General features: G+C 54.3%; 1 protein-coding gene across 1 annotated transcript in view; it reads right to left on the bottom strand.

The window, feature by feature from the left end:
• Positions 1–2,815: 2,815 nt before the first annotated feature.
• PHF2 (PHD finger protein 2) overlaps positions 2,816–16,140 on the bottom strand; it is an 82,934-nt gene continuing 69,609 nt past the window's right edge. The window contains exons 15-22 of the mRNA XM_045839783.1: positions 15,369–15,547; positions 15,166–15,236; positions 14,205–14,368; positions 8,916–9,190; positions 7,281–7,376; positions 6,730–6,839; positions 5,541–5,940; positions 2,816–4,749 (exon numbers count right to left, since the gene is read on the bottom strand). Of these exons, the coding sequence (XP_045695739.1) occupies positions 4,661–4,749; positions 5,541–5,940; positions 6,730–6,839; positions 7,281–7,376; positions 8,916–9,190; positions 14,205–14,368; positions 15,166–15,236; positions 15,369–15,547 (1,384 nt within the window). The 3' untranslated portion in view covers positions 2,816–4,660. The remainder of the gene's footprint in view (positions 4,750–5,540; positions 5,941–6,729; positions 6,840–7,280; positions 7,377–8,915; positions 9,191–14,204; positions 14,369–15,165; positions 15,237–15,368; positions 15,548–16,140) is intronic.

The following is a 16,140-nucleotide window of genomic DNA, read 5'->3' on the forward strand; positions in this document are numbered from 1 at the left end:
CAAGATAGGGTGGCTCAGCACTAACACAGATCCTGGCACATTTGACACTTATATCTTTCAGGACAAAGCTGATATGATTGTCACCGTCTCTTTACCAGTACTCCCAGTCACTGATAACTTTATTTCTCAGCTTCCTCCCTCCCTCCAGACTGCCCAGCACCAGGCACAAAATGAGCTCTGGTGGCTGCCATCCCAGGACTGCTCGTTCCTGGCCTTCCCCTGACCCCTACTGGTCGCTCTGAATATTGCTCCAGGGGCCCAGCGGGACCCTTTCCTACAGGTTCTGGGGCTGGATATGTCCATCCATACAGGCGGCACATGCAAAACAGACCAGGCTACACAAAGTGCTGAGTTTCCCACCCATACAGAGACCACAGGATTGTGCTGATGGGGCACAGGACAAGGGGCAGAGGGAGCCCCCAGAAGCAGGGGCTCTTGTCTTCATCCCTCTCCCAGTAAGCTTCACCCCAAGCTGGACCTGCTCACTAGCCTGCAGGGCCTCCCCAGGGCCTGCCACATCCCTGCTGTGTGGACGCCCTTGGTGTGCATTGAGCCATTCCCAGCCTCACCTTGCACCATCTTAGCACCCTGAAGCCTGACCACCGGCCTCCAGGCTTTTGCTCATGTTGCTTAAGACACTTTCATCTCCCATGCGTGGCTCCTGAGACCTCTCAGATTCCCTTCTATCTAGGGTATGAAAGGACACATGTCCCACTGTCCAAGGGAGCAGGTGATGGTAGGGGTCCCAGAGCTGGCAAGGCCTGGGCTGCTCACAAAGTGCAGGGCAGCAGGCCCTCTGATGAGCTTGGTGTCCTCCTCAGCAAAGTGGGTTTGTTGTCAGCTTTGATGAAGGCCCTGGAAGATTCTCAACAACCCAGCACACAATAGGTGCTCAGAAAATGACTCACCTGAACTTTGGAAAGCTGAATTAATGGCCATTTATTTATGTGATGTTCAGTGCACAGGATGTAGCTGTATATGTGTCACCATCAGACAGAACCTGTGCATCTCTGAGGCCTAATACACAGGTCTTCATGTTTTCTCTGCAAAGTCTTCCATTGGCCAGGTGACTCTTCTTGCAGTGGGAACTCCAGGACACCAACTATTGTCATCCTGCAGCCCCCAAGGCAATCTCATTGTTCACCATTTGCCTCCAGGGGGCTGTGAATTGATGATGGGCAGGGATCCTGTAGCACTTGTCTTCTCCAACCTTGAGGGTCACTAACATTGTGTCAGGACACCTGTGATTTAGGCTGGTGAATAGGGCCTGGGGGGAGTGAGAGGGTCTTGGTTCTGAATCTTCAGGGCCTCGTGCCCTGTTGCTGTCAGTGTGTCATGGACCTGCCATGGTGGAGACACAACTCTGGGTTTAATCCTGAGACTTTGAGAGTGGCCTGTGTACATGATGGGTTCATGGTAGCTTGAGAAGGCCCCAGAGGAGGGGCTTCTCCAGGTGTTTCATGGAAGCCAGTGGTAAAGACCAGGATGAAAGAATGGCTTGAACTAAACTCTGGGGGGCCTTGGTGGATGGGCTTGCCAGGCGCCCCAAGATGGTACCCAGTCTGCCCTTTGAATGGGACCGCTCCCAGGGGGGAAGGAGTTGGAGCTAAGTTTATTCACCCATGGGCTAAGCTGGGAGCTTGCTCAGTACACACCTTCCCAGTTCATTGGCATGGGGACTCTCAGCCCTGAACTGAGAGAAGACCTGGACACCTAGCTACTCCATCACAGACACACCCAGAGACATCTCAGGTCTTTGCACAGACACATCCAAACACCTTGTACATGGGGCCACAGTGAAGTCCCAAGGCATGGCCAGGCCACATGGCACCAGAATTGCGTGCGTGCAGACCAGGATGGGGCTTGGAACCAGGGAGAATCTGGGAGGCCTCTGGAAGCCTTTCCCTGGGCTTCAGGCCTCCAACTCCCTGACAGCCCTCTGGAGGTCCAAAGCCAACAGCCAGAGGACCAAAGGAGCACTCAAACAGCTTAGCCTCTAGGATTCAGGCTCAAGGGCTGGCCAGCCTGGGTATGGTTTGGGTCCAGAACTGGGCCTGGAGGGGTGCAGAGAGCAGCCAAGAGCCAGGCAGGCTACCCAGGCAGGTTGAGTACCTAGCTTGGGGATGTGAAGGGGCCATACCTCTTGCAGGGTCTGGCAGATGGACTTAAACTGTGGGTACCTGGGGAGAATGTCATGTCCCAGGACCCAGTGATGCCTGAGGTGCTCAGTAGCCAGGCAGCCCCAGCGCTCCTCTCTAGTGGTCTCTCCATGCAGCTGGTATTTCTTGGCTCCCTAATCCTTGATCCTCATGGTGTCAGTACTGTGTCTGTGCAGGGAGGGTGGATTCTGCTTTTATTCATTTGCTGTGAATAACATCAGATCTAGACTGAAATCCTATATCTGTTCCTATGTGCCTGTGGGTGTTGGCCTTGTGCTCACTGGACTCAGCTAAACTGCCTACCTATGAAACATAAGGTTTTAGAGGCTCTTGAGGAAGTGTGGGGCTGGGCCTAGTAAAGCTGGGGATCTCACAGGCTGCCTGTCCCCAAGGATCACTTTTACCTATTCCTACAGGCTGGCTTGGGGTGCAGGGCAGTGTATGTGCCCTATAGGCAACCCGAGGAATTTCAACACTGGCAGGCTGAGCATGCGCAGGGGGCCTGGCCTGACTGCCCACCCTCATATCCAGCCCTTGGGGTAAAGAAGACCCAACCTCCAGACCATAGTGCCCTCCAACCCCACTAAGGACAGCCACCACCCTCACTAGCAGGACAGACGGCAGTGAATGAGGCAGAAATGACACAGACATGGTTCTGTACAAAACCTGAAATATTTTTACTCTTTTAAAACTTTGATTTAAGTTGCCTTAGACCTCATGGACTCAATACAAGAGTAATATGAATTGGGAAATAAAACACTTTAATAGTCACGATAAACTTTGTTAGAAATGTACATGTTGCCAAAATAATAAAATTTAAAAGTAAGAGAGAGAACAGTTTGATGGCTGGGTTAGATTATATAAGTGTTCAACAATGACAGGCAAGGAAACCTTCAAAATGCCGGGTTGGACTAGTCGGGCCCATGAGCGACACCTTGCCCATCTCCAGGCCCGGCAGCTGTGTCCCCCGACAGGCTGGGCTGGGGCCGAGGCCTGCATGAAGCTGCCTCTCCGTGTGGACGGAACACCCAGGGATGGGCATATAAACAAAGCTCATAAGAAATGTACAAATATAAAAAGCTACAAACATTAATAAATTACAGCATCACAAAACACAGAACACTTCACAAGGTGCTAGTAAAATAACTGTACCCCACCCCCTTCATCAACAAGAAGGAAAGAAAGAGCTGGTATTCAAGTTGAAGATTCATCTTCAAACAAGTCTGAAATAGATCTTTTGTGTACTGTTTGCTTCTGTAAAGACAGATATAAGGCTGCACAGACATCACTTGTTTTTCAGGCAATACTTTAGTCCCTAAAAGAAAAAAAAATAACCATAACAATAAAAAAAAGAAGAAGAAAAAGGAAAAGCATCGGAAACCCAACTGTTCATCAGACTCTGCAAAAAACTCGTATAAATGTTAATGAAGGACTCTATAGAAAGAAATTCCTAAAGATACTTTTACTCTTATAAAAAAGAAGTTATTTAAAAAGCTATTTACACGCTACATTCTATGAAAAATATGCTTCAGGAAATACATCTAAAATTAAAATACAGGATTGCCTGAGAAACAAATCCAGCCCCTCCATGTCGATGGGTGGACACACAGTCCAGGAACCACCCATGCACTCGACACCAAGTGACAGGTGACAAGACAGAAGTGCCAGGCCCCCCTCATCCTCAGGCCTCCTGGCCACCATCCGCCCCGCCAGGCCCGGGACAGAGTGCCTTTGCAGACAAGTGCTTTTGGGAGTGTAGCTGGTAGGGCTCGACAGGGCCCACCCATGTGGCTTTGCCTGGGCCCCCTGGGCCCCACATCATAGCTGGGGAACTCACGGCAGCTCCCCTACCCACTAACACACTGACCCTGCTGCCAGACCCAGTCGCTCCTAAAATGCCCTGGGCATTCAAGGGTTGACACCCACCATCTGGCCTGCCACCCACTGGCCAGGGAGCCTGGAGGCCCCTCTCCTGGCCAGGCTGAACGCTCTCTGGACATGTCTGATAATCACTTGGGAAGAGCTGGGGATGTGGCACATAAACACCCTGCTTTCTCCTCCTCTTCCTCTCTAGTGTTCTTTGCCTTCTTTTAAGCCTCCGGAGGCTACCAGCCTGTGGCCAGCTCAGACACGGCCTGGTGAGTGGTTGGCTCACTCCTTCCTCAAAGGACTCATGCTCCCAGCAGAGCTGCAGAGGCCCTGTAATCGCAACCATGCTCAGGGTGCCCAGAGGCTGCCCTGAAACTGGAATGGTCCTTAAACTGTCAGGACCAAGTTTCAGGAACTGGTCACTCTAAGCAACTTGAGAAAGGACATCTGTTTGTATTGACGAGCTCCACCTGCTGAAGCAATAGACTCGTGCTCATGTGTTGGGAGTAGTGGCTGGGAGGAGGCCAGGCCCTCCCCAGGGTGAGGCAGCATGGCCACCCTCCTGGGGACTGATGTTGTAGCGGGGCTCCGGGGGTCCTGAGCGGAGCAGAAGGATCCTGGCTTTCCAAACTTTAAAGGAGCAGTTTTCCATTCCGATGAATTTTCAAAATTTTCCCAAGCCTCTGCTTGGCGGTGGCCATGCCCTTTTTTGTACGTTTTCCTGGGGGTAGAAGAGGGGACACAAAAAAGGCAGACAGATGTGTGAGAGGGCAAGAGGAGCAGCGTGGGGGGTGGGGAGTCTGCAAACCCTCCTTGACTCCCCCGTCCTATCTGTAAAACGGGCCTATGACACTAGAACCTAGGCACTCTGTACCCCTCTGAAACCACAAATTGTCAACAAAGCTCCCAGCTCAGTGGTTACATGGAGAAGGGGACAGTGATGAAGGGAAGGGGCTGAGGCAAGTATGGGGACAGGCCAGGACAATGGGATTATGGTGAAGTGAGGACACTTGCCCCACCTTCTGGCAGCAGGGCCACCTGTAGCCACACTAGCTGTGTCCACGACTGGCTGGGTCTCATAGCCAGGGTGAAGGACTCTGCTGGGGGCATAAGTCCTTTGAGGAAGGAGTGAGCCAACCACTCACTGGGCCATGGGGCCAGGGGGCTGACAGTAGAGATGCCAACTCACACAGAGGGTCCTGGGTCAGTCACCCTGGGCCCCTCCCAGAGAACCCTTGGCAAACCACTGACCACACCTTGACTCCAAGTTAGGCCCCAAAGCCGAAGCCCTCAGGATCTGAAGAGCTGGACATAACTCCGAGGCCACCAGATTCCCCTGGTGTGCGACCCTGGCTCTCAACCTTGAAAGATACAATTTCTTCCACACACTGAAAGGTGTGACTGAGAATGTGGCCATGGACACAAATGGCTACAGTGGGACAAAGAAAACCTGTGGTCACCTACGGGGACAGTCTGCAAGTCTAGGCTGCTTAGGGCTAACAGGTACAGTACCTTTGGCAGCAGTGTTGTTGGGGGACGATGCAGAGGGCCGCCTCTGTGTGAGGAAGACCCCAGGGGCCATGGGCTGTGAGGTGCGACCTGCCTGGGCCCCAGTGAAGGCACCTGCCACGGTGTACTCATGGTCAGCCAGGCTGCTGCTGTGTGCCTCGGGCGGAATCTCGGGCGAGCTGCCCTCCTGTGAGGCCTGGCTGCTGGCGGTGCTGGTGGAGGCCGTGCTGGTGGAGGCAGGGGTGGTGGAGGATGGGGTGGTGGAGGCCGAGGTGGTGCTGGCCGAGGTGGCGGAGGCCGAGGTGGTGCTGGCTGAGGTGGTGCTGGCAGAGGCAGAGGTGGAAGTGGTGTTGGGAGCCAGCTTCCTCTTGGAGTTCTTCTTCTTCCTGCTCTTCTGCTCCTCCTTTGAACAAACCATGTGGCAAGTTAGCCAGCAGGGCCAGTCTGGCCTCAGATGCTGGGCTGTCAGAGCAGAGAGCAGCCCTCACAAACTTGGATCGAGGGCAAGGAGGTCCCTATGCACAAGACCTCTCCAGTGGAGCTGAGCTGCAGTGCTATGGGAGCAGAAAGGGCTGGGCCAGTGCCTGAGGCCCTCAGAGCAGTGCTGGGGCCCAAGAAAGGACCACCATGCTTCCCTGTGTGCGGTGGAGTGTCTTGGACATAGGACCAAGTAGGATGTGGCAGTAGTGCTCATCCCCCCACCCCCATCACCCCACTCTGAGCTGCCTTGAGACTTAGTCCTAGACTATTCACTTTGGTCCTGTTAACTTCCTCAGGTGCCCAGAAGGGGTAGGGCCTGGTCTAGTTGGCACCTGAGAGTCTAAGACCCACACTTCTGAGGGAGCTGGGAACAGGGGGAGCTGAAGTGGCAAATGAGATGGACAGAGGATGGAACACCCATCTCCAGCTCTGTAAGGACAAGAGGAAAATGCCAGATCGCTAAAGACTGGGAAGGGCCCCCTGAGGAGCTGTTGGCCAGGGCTCCCCCTGCACCTAGGACAACTGGCCTCACCAAGAAAACACCAGTCTGTGTCAGGGGCCCACACCACCAGTTCCCCACTTCCCCACCCCCACTCTTAGGGACTTATGGGCCTGGAGAAACAGGAGCCAGCAATATTCCAATTTTCCTTAGCCTGTGCCAGCCCCTAGCCTGGGTGGTTTTTGCACAGGATTGGACTCCCCCACTCCTCACCTGCTGGGATAGCTTGGCTGCAGCAGCTGCCAGCCCAGTCTCGATGGAGGCCACTCTGGTCCCTTCTCGAACAGGCCTGTCCTGCCTCGGCACCGATGGGCCAACCCTCGCTTTGGGAAAGAAGGTTAGCCTGCCTCAATTGGCTGCTTGCCACTGTGGGCACCCCTGAGCTCCCCCGGACCCACCCCATTCTGTCCTTCAGTCCCCAGGATACGTCAAAACATTGGAGGGTCAGTGAGAGGCCCAACAGGGTAGGGAATCCCACCTAGCAAGACAGGAGAGGGCAGGAAGGGATCACATGAAAAGTGGACAAGGCCTCCCCCCACTGGCTGCCATAATAAGGGCCAGGTGAAAAGGTGGTCCTCCTAGGACTGCTCACCAAGGAGAAACTGGGAAGAGGGTACCACAGCAGCCCACTCACAGGAGCACCTGGGCTCTAGGTCCCAGGAGGGAAGCAGGCAGATGACATCCCCTCTGAGCCATGTATATAACCAACGTGCCCATGGTTGCCCTTTCAGGTATGAACGGAGCCTGTCCCATCCCAGAATTACCTGTTGGGCTGTAGGGAGCATCATCTGAGGCTTTCCTCTTCTTGGACCGGGACTTGAAAACTGGGCTGTCCTCATCAGACTCCAGAGAGGGGTACACTAGAGAGGCAAGGGGAGCAAGGACTGAGCTGCTGGAACAGCTGAGTGGGGTGGGCACTGCAGGCAGCTAGCAGACCTGGTAACCAATGTCCTTGAGGCCAGCCTCAGGTTGCAGAGTGCCAGGCATAGGGTGCTCCAGAAATTGTCTAGCCCAGGTCCTCTTTCTGTTCAGAGAGGGGCACCTGAACAGCCTCACCCACCCCAGCCTGACTACATTACCCACTGGATGCCCAGTTCTTCTCAGAACATCTCACTCTCTGCTGCTATCAGAAAACATTCATGGAGCTGGATGGCTCTGAACACCCCAGCCCTGCCTCAAGGAGTCTCTGGAGGATGGAGCCTCACATGGTCACTTCAAATGAATTGCAGGTGCCACCCCCACCTCCTACACTACAGGCTGGGAACTTCAACCACCAGAACTGTGGCACCTGAACCCCCAAGGACCTACTCTATGCCCAGAAAATGGAATTCACTCCACTATCCATGAAGTCAGAGCAGGCCCCACAGTGAGGCATGAATGTGTCCACCAGGTGAGACAGGACCAGCCTCACTGCCAGAGGGCTATCTGGGCACAGAGGTACGAACACATGGCCCTTAGACTAGCAGGATGGTGCTGAAAGCAGCCCCTACAGCATGGGGGCAGCACAACCCTGGGTTGTGGTGGGCCTGTGAGAGCAGGTTGTACCCCCATGGGGACTGATGTATCTCCAGGCAGCAACTCGCTTCCAACTCCCCTCCCATGAGGCTGACAGCAGCTCCTCCAGAGCCTGGAGCCTGGAGGGGCTGTGCTGGGGATTAAGGGGCCATAGACCCTGGGAGGAGACCTATGACCCAACCACCAACTCACTGCCCACCTCAGACACAGGCTAGAGCCATCCTGGACCTATTGCTCCATCTACACATAGACAGGGTAGATGCAGCCTCAGTGCATCTCCTAGTATAAAATGGGGGACAGTCGGCAGGTCCTCAAAAGACAAAATAAGCTATAACCTTCGACCCATCAATGTCCTTCCCATGTATCACCTGGGGACACTGCAGATACAAGCTACACAAACCCCTTGCACACCAACATTCAAAGCAGCACTGTTCACAATCACCAAAAGGTGGAAGCCCCCAAAGTGTCCATGGATGGATGAAGGGATAAGCAACATAGTGTGTCCATACTGTATAATATTATTCAGCCACAAAATGAAGTGCTGACACATGCTACAATGTGGAGGATCCCTGGGGAGTATGCTAATAAAAGAAGCCAGACATGAAGGCCCAAGCATTGTTAGATACTGTGAATAAGACATATCCAGGATATCTGGAAGACAGTAAACCAGTGGTTACCAGGGGTTGGGAGCTGGGGGCAATGGGCTTCTTCTAGGCATGGTAACCTGTCCTCAAATTGGCTGCAGTGATGGTGACACACTCTCTAAATATACTAAACACCACTGAGCAGCCCACTTTTAAAGGGCAATGTTTATGGTCTGTGGATTATCTCCGATAAGAAAGGGCCAGCTCCACTGTCAAAGCTCTCCCTTCAGTGGTGCTCACCATAGTCTGAGTCCTTGAAGCAGGCATCCAGGTGGTCCTGTTCCTCCTCATAATCATCCAGGTCCATGCTGTTCTTGGCCGCCCTCTTCAGCAGCCTCTTGCCTGCGCTCTTGCTGCCGGCCCCATTCTTCCGGGTGCTGTGGGCCGACACTGAGCTGCCCTTGGCCTGGCCAGCGGCCCACGTGGTCTGCAGGCAGGAGTCGGAGGCCTGCAGGTTGGCCATGGATAGCATTCCCTGAATGGCTTCCTGCGTGCTGGGGGAGGCTGGGGGCTGGCTGGAGGCACAGAGAGACAGGCACTCAGACCTGGCCCATGGCCCACAGCCCACACATCCTCTCGTCCAGTGATCAGCAGAGGATGTGGGAGGATGGATGGTGGTGGCTGATGACTTCCCCATGGAAATGGCCATCCTACCCTCTGCCCCTACCCTCAGAGAGAGGCCTAGAGAAGAAACACATGGAAGGGAAGTGAAAGGAAGGGAGGAGGGGCAGAGGGAGGTTGTTGGCAGACAGAGGCCCCAAGCCCTCCTCCACTCTAATTGGTTCTATAAACCTGCGTCCCCCCTACTGCTCCCCCACTATGGACCCCTGCCCAAAACCACAGGCCAGGTGCTCCTCCCCCAGCACCCTCAAGGGCATCCTTCAAACCAGCACACTGACATGGGGGTACCACAGCACTCTTGCTCCCATGGCCCATGTTTTTTCAGGGGACTCACGCTCTCTTCATGACTGGCTGGCACCTGCAGCTACTGTAGATCTACACCCAAATCTACACTTGATCCTATACATACATCCAACCTATACCCACATCCGTACCTGTAACTGTATGTACACCTGGACCTATGCCCACACCTGCATTTACACTGTCAGCCCACACCTACATCCCCATCAGTACCTCTATCTACATACACCCTGCACCTACATCTACCCCCTATCTGCACCTGCATCTGCACCGCCACCTGGCCTGTACCTACATCTCACCTCACAGCCAGAGTTTAGTCCCTTTAAGCCCCAAGATGCCCAGGCTGAAATGAGGTGACTTCTCAATGCCACCCTCCCCTCACTGACCTCACCCTGCTGCCCTCCAGCTCTTGGCAGTGCTGCTCCTCAGAACTGGCTTGAGTTTTCCTATGTCCTTGTCCCCTGCTCCATGCTTTACCCCCTGCTGTCTTCCCTGGCTGCACTGGCTCCCCTCCCTCCTGAAGGACCTCTGGCTTCTGAAACACCTAGTACAGCCAGCACCACTGCCTGACACCCCGTTATGTGCTGTCCTTATTCTGGAAGGGGCAGATGGGCAGCACCTTCCCACAGAGCCAGGTCCAGAGAAATCTGAACAGTGGGTCCCTCTAGTCTGAGTCCTGAATTTCTCCAGTAGCTTTCCTCCCCTCCTTGTTGCTATGAACCCTCCCATGGGGTTCTGCCCAGCCTCCTCAAATTGGGGATGGGGACCTTCTCTGCTCCATGCCCTCCTCTTGCCCCACAGCCTATCCATGCCCCAGCCCACATCTCTCACAGCCAGTACCCCTAGGGCACAGGTGGCAAACAGAAGGCCCGAGGACCAAATCTGGCCCTCCACCTTGTTTTATCCGGTCCAGTATCTTGTTTCTAACTGGCAGCAGCCCCGAGCTCCTTGCCCCTAGTTAAGGAGTAGTTATATTTATACAGTCCTAAAATTACATTTGGCCCTTTGAAGGCAACCACGAGGCTGATGGTGGCCCCCAGTGAAATGAATTTGACAATCCTGTCCTAAGGATTCTGTGTATCAGAATCCCTGGGTAGCTTATAAATGCCAATACCCAGGCCCTATTCGGAGATTCTGCACTGGCCTGGGCCCTGGGTACCCCTGCAGCCAGCACAAAGGGATCTTCCCTGCTCATCCCCCAAATTCCCACAAGGCATAGTGTGCCCAGCCAGGCAGCTCCCAAGGGGCCTGGCCCAGTGGGGCATCTCCCTTCAGGGCCATTTCTAGCCACCACCCAGGACAGGACAGCTTACCCAGCCATACCTCTCACTGCATCAGAGCCCAGTGGGGGCAGGTGACTCCCTCTGCTCCCTGGGGCTCTGGGAGGCAGGGCTAGGAGGTTGGCATGGGGTTGGGAGAACCACAGCCTGGCTTTTCCTTCCTCCTGTCACAGCCCTGGGAGTCCCAGGAAGAGGTAGCAGGACTCCCATTCTCTGTGTCTGATGTAGAGACCCCCTCTTGCCCATTCCATGTGCTCCCCAACCAGAGTACAAACCTGCCTCAAGGGTGCCATGACCTCAATGTAGCACTGGAAAGTGCTTGTCCACATGACTTCACTGAGGGCTCTGCATCATCCTCTCTTACACTGCCCCCTTCCCGCTTGCACCTCCACTTCCAAGAAGTATTTGAAGCACATTTAGTAAGAGCATTAAAACAAGAAGGGGTCAGGAGTTCCTGCTCAGAAATGCCCCACCCAAGCCACAGTAGATTAAAGTGTTTGGGGGTTCACTGGAACCAAATGGGACTGCATTCCTAAGCCACAAACAATGGGAAAATCAAGTATAGTCAGAAGACCCTGGTTCTTTCAGAACCCCCAGACAGACCCTCTATCTGCCCCAGTGCCCATGGCCCCAGCACGGCCCCACAGCCCCATGACCTGCCCCATCCACAAAGCATCAGCAAAGGGCTGACCAGATCCTGTCAGGGGCATCCAGCAATGGCAGTATCTCTGCTATACCATCATCACCGATGCTCTCTGAAGCAGGGACAGTTCTCCAGTCCAGCATGGGAGCTAGCAAGCCCAAAACTGGCCCTCTACTCCCTGCACCAGGCTCTTGTAGAGTGTGCAGTATGACTCAGCCCTACCCAGCCTCAGATCATACAGACACCAGGCTTCCATAGAGGACAGGAAGGTAGGGACTAGGACACCCATCTTGAGGGTCCCCTAGAAGCCAGCCACCTACCCATACCAACTGAATCTTGAGGTCCAGCTCAGCTGCAACCCAAGAGGGGGCCCATGGAGCCCAGGGCCACTGTCTGGGGCTGCTGTCTGTCCACACCAGGGTTAGATTAAGGAGCGAAGTCTAACCAGTGCACTTGGAAAGTAATACCTTAATCCTCCAATTATCATATCAAAATTCTCTCCATTCCCCCTAGCAGTAAACACTAAGCAAACCATCCACAAGAAATTAACATATTTTCCTCCATTTTCTTCAGCTGTTTTTTTCCAAATAGCAAATACTTAAAACAGAGCAAATGGACCATCAAAAACTGACCTATGCTCCAAATGGGAGACTCCAGAGAGGAATTGCTTGTGGCAGGCTGAGGGGGGTGTGGCCCAGCAGGCACTTGCCCAGTGTGTGGGTGTAGGAGGAAAATTTGTATGTGCCCGCCTACAGAGCAGTCAGCAGCATATCCACACACCAGTGGCCCTACTTGAGGTGGGCCTGTCCAGGTTAGTCAGGAGCCCAAGCTGGAGGTCCTGTGTTCCCAGCTCCATGCGAATCCTGGGCACCTGCTCATCTGCCCTCCTCCCAGGAGTCTCTTCCTGGACCTTGCAGGAGCCCAGGGTGTCTAGGGCTCCACTCCTGGGTCTGAGTGTCAACCAGTTACTGAGGTGTTGGTCAGTCACTGCTCCTCAGAAAAAGGTACCCCAAAGGGGCATGGAGCTCACCCTGGGCACTGGTGCCCTCCAGGATAGGGGCTCACAGCCAGGCTTTTCCTCCTGGCCAAGGCCCAGGGCCCTCTGCAGTGAGTGGCTTAGGTTTTACACCCACAGAAACCACTTAAAGCTGCCCAGGGAATCTGCATCCACTCCCATGAGAGGACGTAACACTGCACAAAAAATAGTAATTTGTGAATGAAAACAGCCATTTGATTAGCAAGAGCCCTTTTAATAAAGCCCTAACCTGCCTCCTGAGAGTCCCTCTGTCTAAGATGGGCCTCACATGTGGCCTCCATGGACTCATGCAGCCCTGGGACCTCAATTCTGGAAACACAAACTCGGAGGCAAAGGGGAATGTGTGGAGGGCACATCTGGTGGGGCAGAGAGGGCATCACTCAGGTCACATGGGCCCTACCTTCCTCAGGCCAAGTCATTCTGGACAGGAAGTCACCACCCTGCATGGTTGACCTGCCTAGCCCCCTCTGCTTAGGCTCTGTCATCAGGCAGACAGAGACTGGTCGCCCCACTAGCAGTGTGGCCTCCAGTAAGCTGTCTGGGCCTCAGCTTCCTCATGTATGCAGCAGGAGTCTGCTGCTGTCTTGAGTACTAGAAGGGGAGCCACCCCCATGGTGACTAAGGTCCCCGTGTGGGAGGCTGCAAGGGGCACAGGCCCTAACTCCTTAGTTCTCTGTTGGTGGTACCTGTAGCAATTCCATGTAAAAAAAATTTTGGCTGAATGCTTAAAAACAAAATTTAACTGGGATTGAGAGAGAAACAAGCCCCAGCCCTTCATCTAATGCAAAGCTTAGATTAATCCATTTTTCTTGAATTAGGGAACTGAGCTCATCAGGCCTGGGCAGGGAGGGCCACTTGGCCTGGGATGAGCCCACAGACCTTGACTATGTCCACCCAGAATCTTGGAGCCTCCAAGACAGAACAGCATCCACACCCGTGTGAGGGGGCTCCTGACCCAGCTGAACAGGCTGCACATCTGGTCTCGAGAACAGTCTGTCCTCCCTCCACCCCCATTAATGCCAATCCAGCCCCTCAGGGTGTGTAAAGTCCATGGGCTCTGAAGTCACTGTCTCCTGTGCTTTGGGGTGATGTTTCTGCAAAGAAAGAAGCTCTGGGTCCCAGAAAGACTCATCAACTGTCCTTGATTTGCATATGGGGCGCACACCATGGAAATTTTCTTACATTATTTTTATAGCATTTGGGAAGTGACAAAAAAGAGATAGCTGGATGTCCTGGCCTGGAGCAGCCCTGACACCTGCCATGTGCCTGGCCTGGCACTGTTTTCCCACAGGGCCCCCTCAAGTTCTCTTGCCACGGCCCCCACCCAAAGTCCCTCTTCAACTGCCTCCCTGCCCAGGTATCTAGAACTATGGAGGGCAGTAGCCTCTGTCCCTTAGAGCTCTGTGCCCTCAATTAGAACATCTGCAGACATGCAGGACCTTCATGGTCAGCAAACACCCACCTCTCTGACTGTCTGGAACCACCTCTGCCAGGCAGGGGCCCTACTCTGGCTACCTGGCCCCTGGGACATGGGCCCTCAGAGCACCCTGCATGCAAACTGCCATGGGCAACAGAGCCCCACTTCAAATACCTGCATAGCCCATGTGGAAGCACCCACACCCCCTGGTCACCCCTGGGTGCAGGCCTACCTGTTGGGGTTGTAGTCAAGTGCGCCCACCTCCTCGCTGGCCTGCAGCAGGTCCAGGATGCCTGCGGCTGAGCCCCCGCCATCCTTCTTCACTCTGGCATTACGGGCCGGCTTGGTGTCCGTGTCAATTTGAAGGGAGCCCTCATCTGAGGAGTCATCACTCGGCTGTGGGGATAGGGAGCGGATCAGAACAGAGCTGGGGAGAGGGACAGCACTACTATTCCCCTTGACAAGAAAAAGGTTTTAAAAAATTTCAAGAGCCTATCCTGTCATGAGCACATGAAGCTGGCTGTCCAGACACTCCCTGGTGTGGGTGCTAGAGCTTTCCACTGGGATCATGGAGCCCCGTCTGCAAATTATAGAGCACCATCATTCCTAGCACTGTTTCTCAGAGGCACTCTGGTCCCCAGGACCTTATATCAGAGGCCCAATATTGAATACAGGTACAAAGGAGCCAGTGTGGTCAGATGAGGAACAGGCAGGAAGACATCCACACCAAGGGCCCCATGTAATAGCCCCTGGCGGGTGACTCCAAGGGGACATCCCAGGGCTCCCCAGGCAGCATGTGACCCTCATGGAGGCCCCCAGTCTCACAGGAGACAGCAAACATGTCCTGGTTGGACGAAGCCTAATAGGTTTTCTAACTTAATCCCCCAGCAGGCCCAGCCCCACTTTCCCCCGCACCTTGTCCTCAGCATCAAGGAGATACATCATCATCATGGCAGATCTAGCTGGGCACTCCCGAGGTCCCACCACTTACATAGACCTACAGACTCTCCACACCCTGCACCAGTTTTTGTCTCTCCTGTTCCGGGCCTTGGGCTCATATCTACACTCTGGAGCCCAGCCTGGCCTCCCCATAAAAACTCCAAGAAAAGGGTGGGGCACAAAGATGCCCCTTTGCACTCCAAGCAGTAAGCATATAGGCCACAGTCTCAGGAACTCAGACAGACAGTGCTCACCTTGTAGAGTGCCGAGTCCAGCTTTGGCTTCATAACAGGTGTGGGCAGTGGCTCCTTCTTGTCTAGTAAGACTGAGACCAGAGCAGACAGGAGTTGGCGGTGGCTTTGGGAAGTCGGCCCCAGCCAGCCATGCCCGACACCTGCCCACTCCAGGATGGCCCTACAGGGCTGGGTCTGCCCCTCCTCACATGCCCCAAACTCACAGGACAAGTCCCTCTTCGGAGTGTTTTTCTTCCTCCTGATGGGGAACTCGTCAATCTTGAGCTCTCCATCATCTGACACGTACTCATACTCATCCCGAATGGGCTGGGGCTTGTCCTCCTTGAAGTTCTGCAAGGCCCCAAACACCCCTGGGCTCGGCTGCGGTTTGAGGGCCTTGGAGCTGGAACAGAAGTGGGCTCGTCAGTGGGGGTCCACATGGCCTGGCCAGTGCCCTCAGCACCCTGCCACAGGCCTCAGAGAATCAGAAGTCAGGGTGAACACATCCCAATCCCATGGCTTCCTCCCAGATGCCATGGACCCAGGTGAAGACAGTACACAGCCCATGAGGTGGGGGCCCAGCCTTCTTCCCCAGTGCAAGGCCCCTACCTGGGCTGTTTCAGGGTGTGCCCCTCATTGCCCCACCCTGGCCACTGGACCAGCATGGTTTTCCTTTGGGCTGCCCCAATGTTTTGGCTATGGCCTCCCCATTGGCTCAGGCCTGGGCACATGCTCAGCAGTGGGGCCGGGAGGCTGGGGCAGAAATGTCTGCAATTCCCAGGGTACAGGACCAATTCCCAACCACAGAAAACAGAGACTGACCATCAGCCTGCTGGGTGTGGGTATGAGCCAGATAACACGACATACAACACACACACACTCCATATATATACACACAGATGTATGTGGTTACAGAGTCATGACCACCTTTCACTCATCCATCTCTAAACTCTCTGCAGCACAGTGGGTCATAGAGTTTATGACATTTAAAAGCTC

Source organism: Phyllostomus hastatus, unplaced genomic scaffold (assembly GCF_019186645.2).
Source record: "Phyllostomus hastatus isolate PE091 unplaced genomic scaffold, TTU_PhHast_1.1 phas_contig_312, whole genome shotgun sequence".
In the NCBI taxonomy this organism is placed as follows: domain Eukaryota; kingdom Metazoa; phylum Chordata; class Mammalia; order Chiroptera; family Phyllostomidae; genus Phyllostomus; species Phyllostomus hastatus.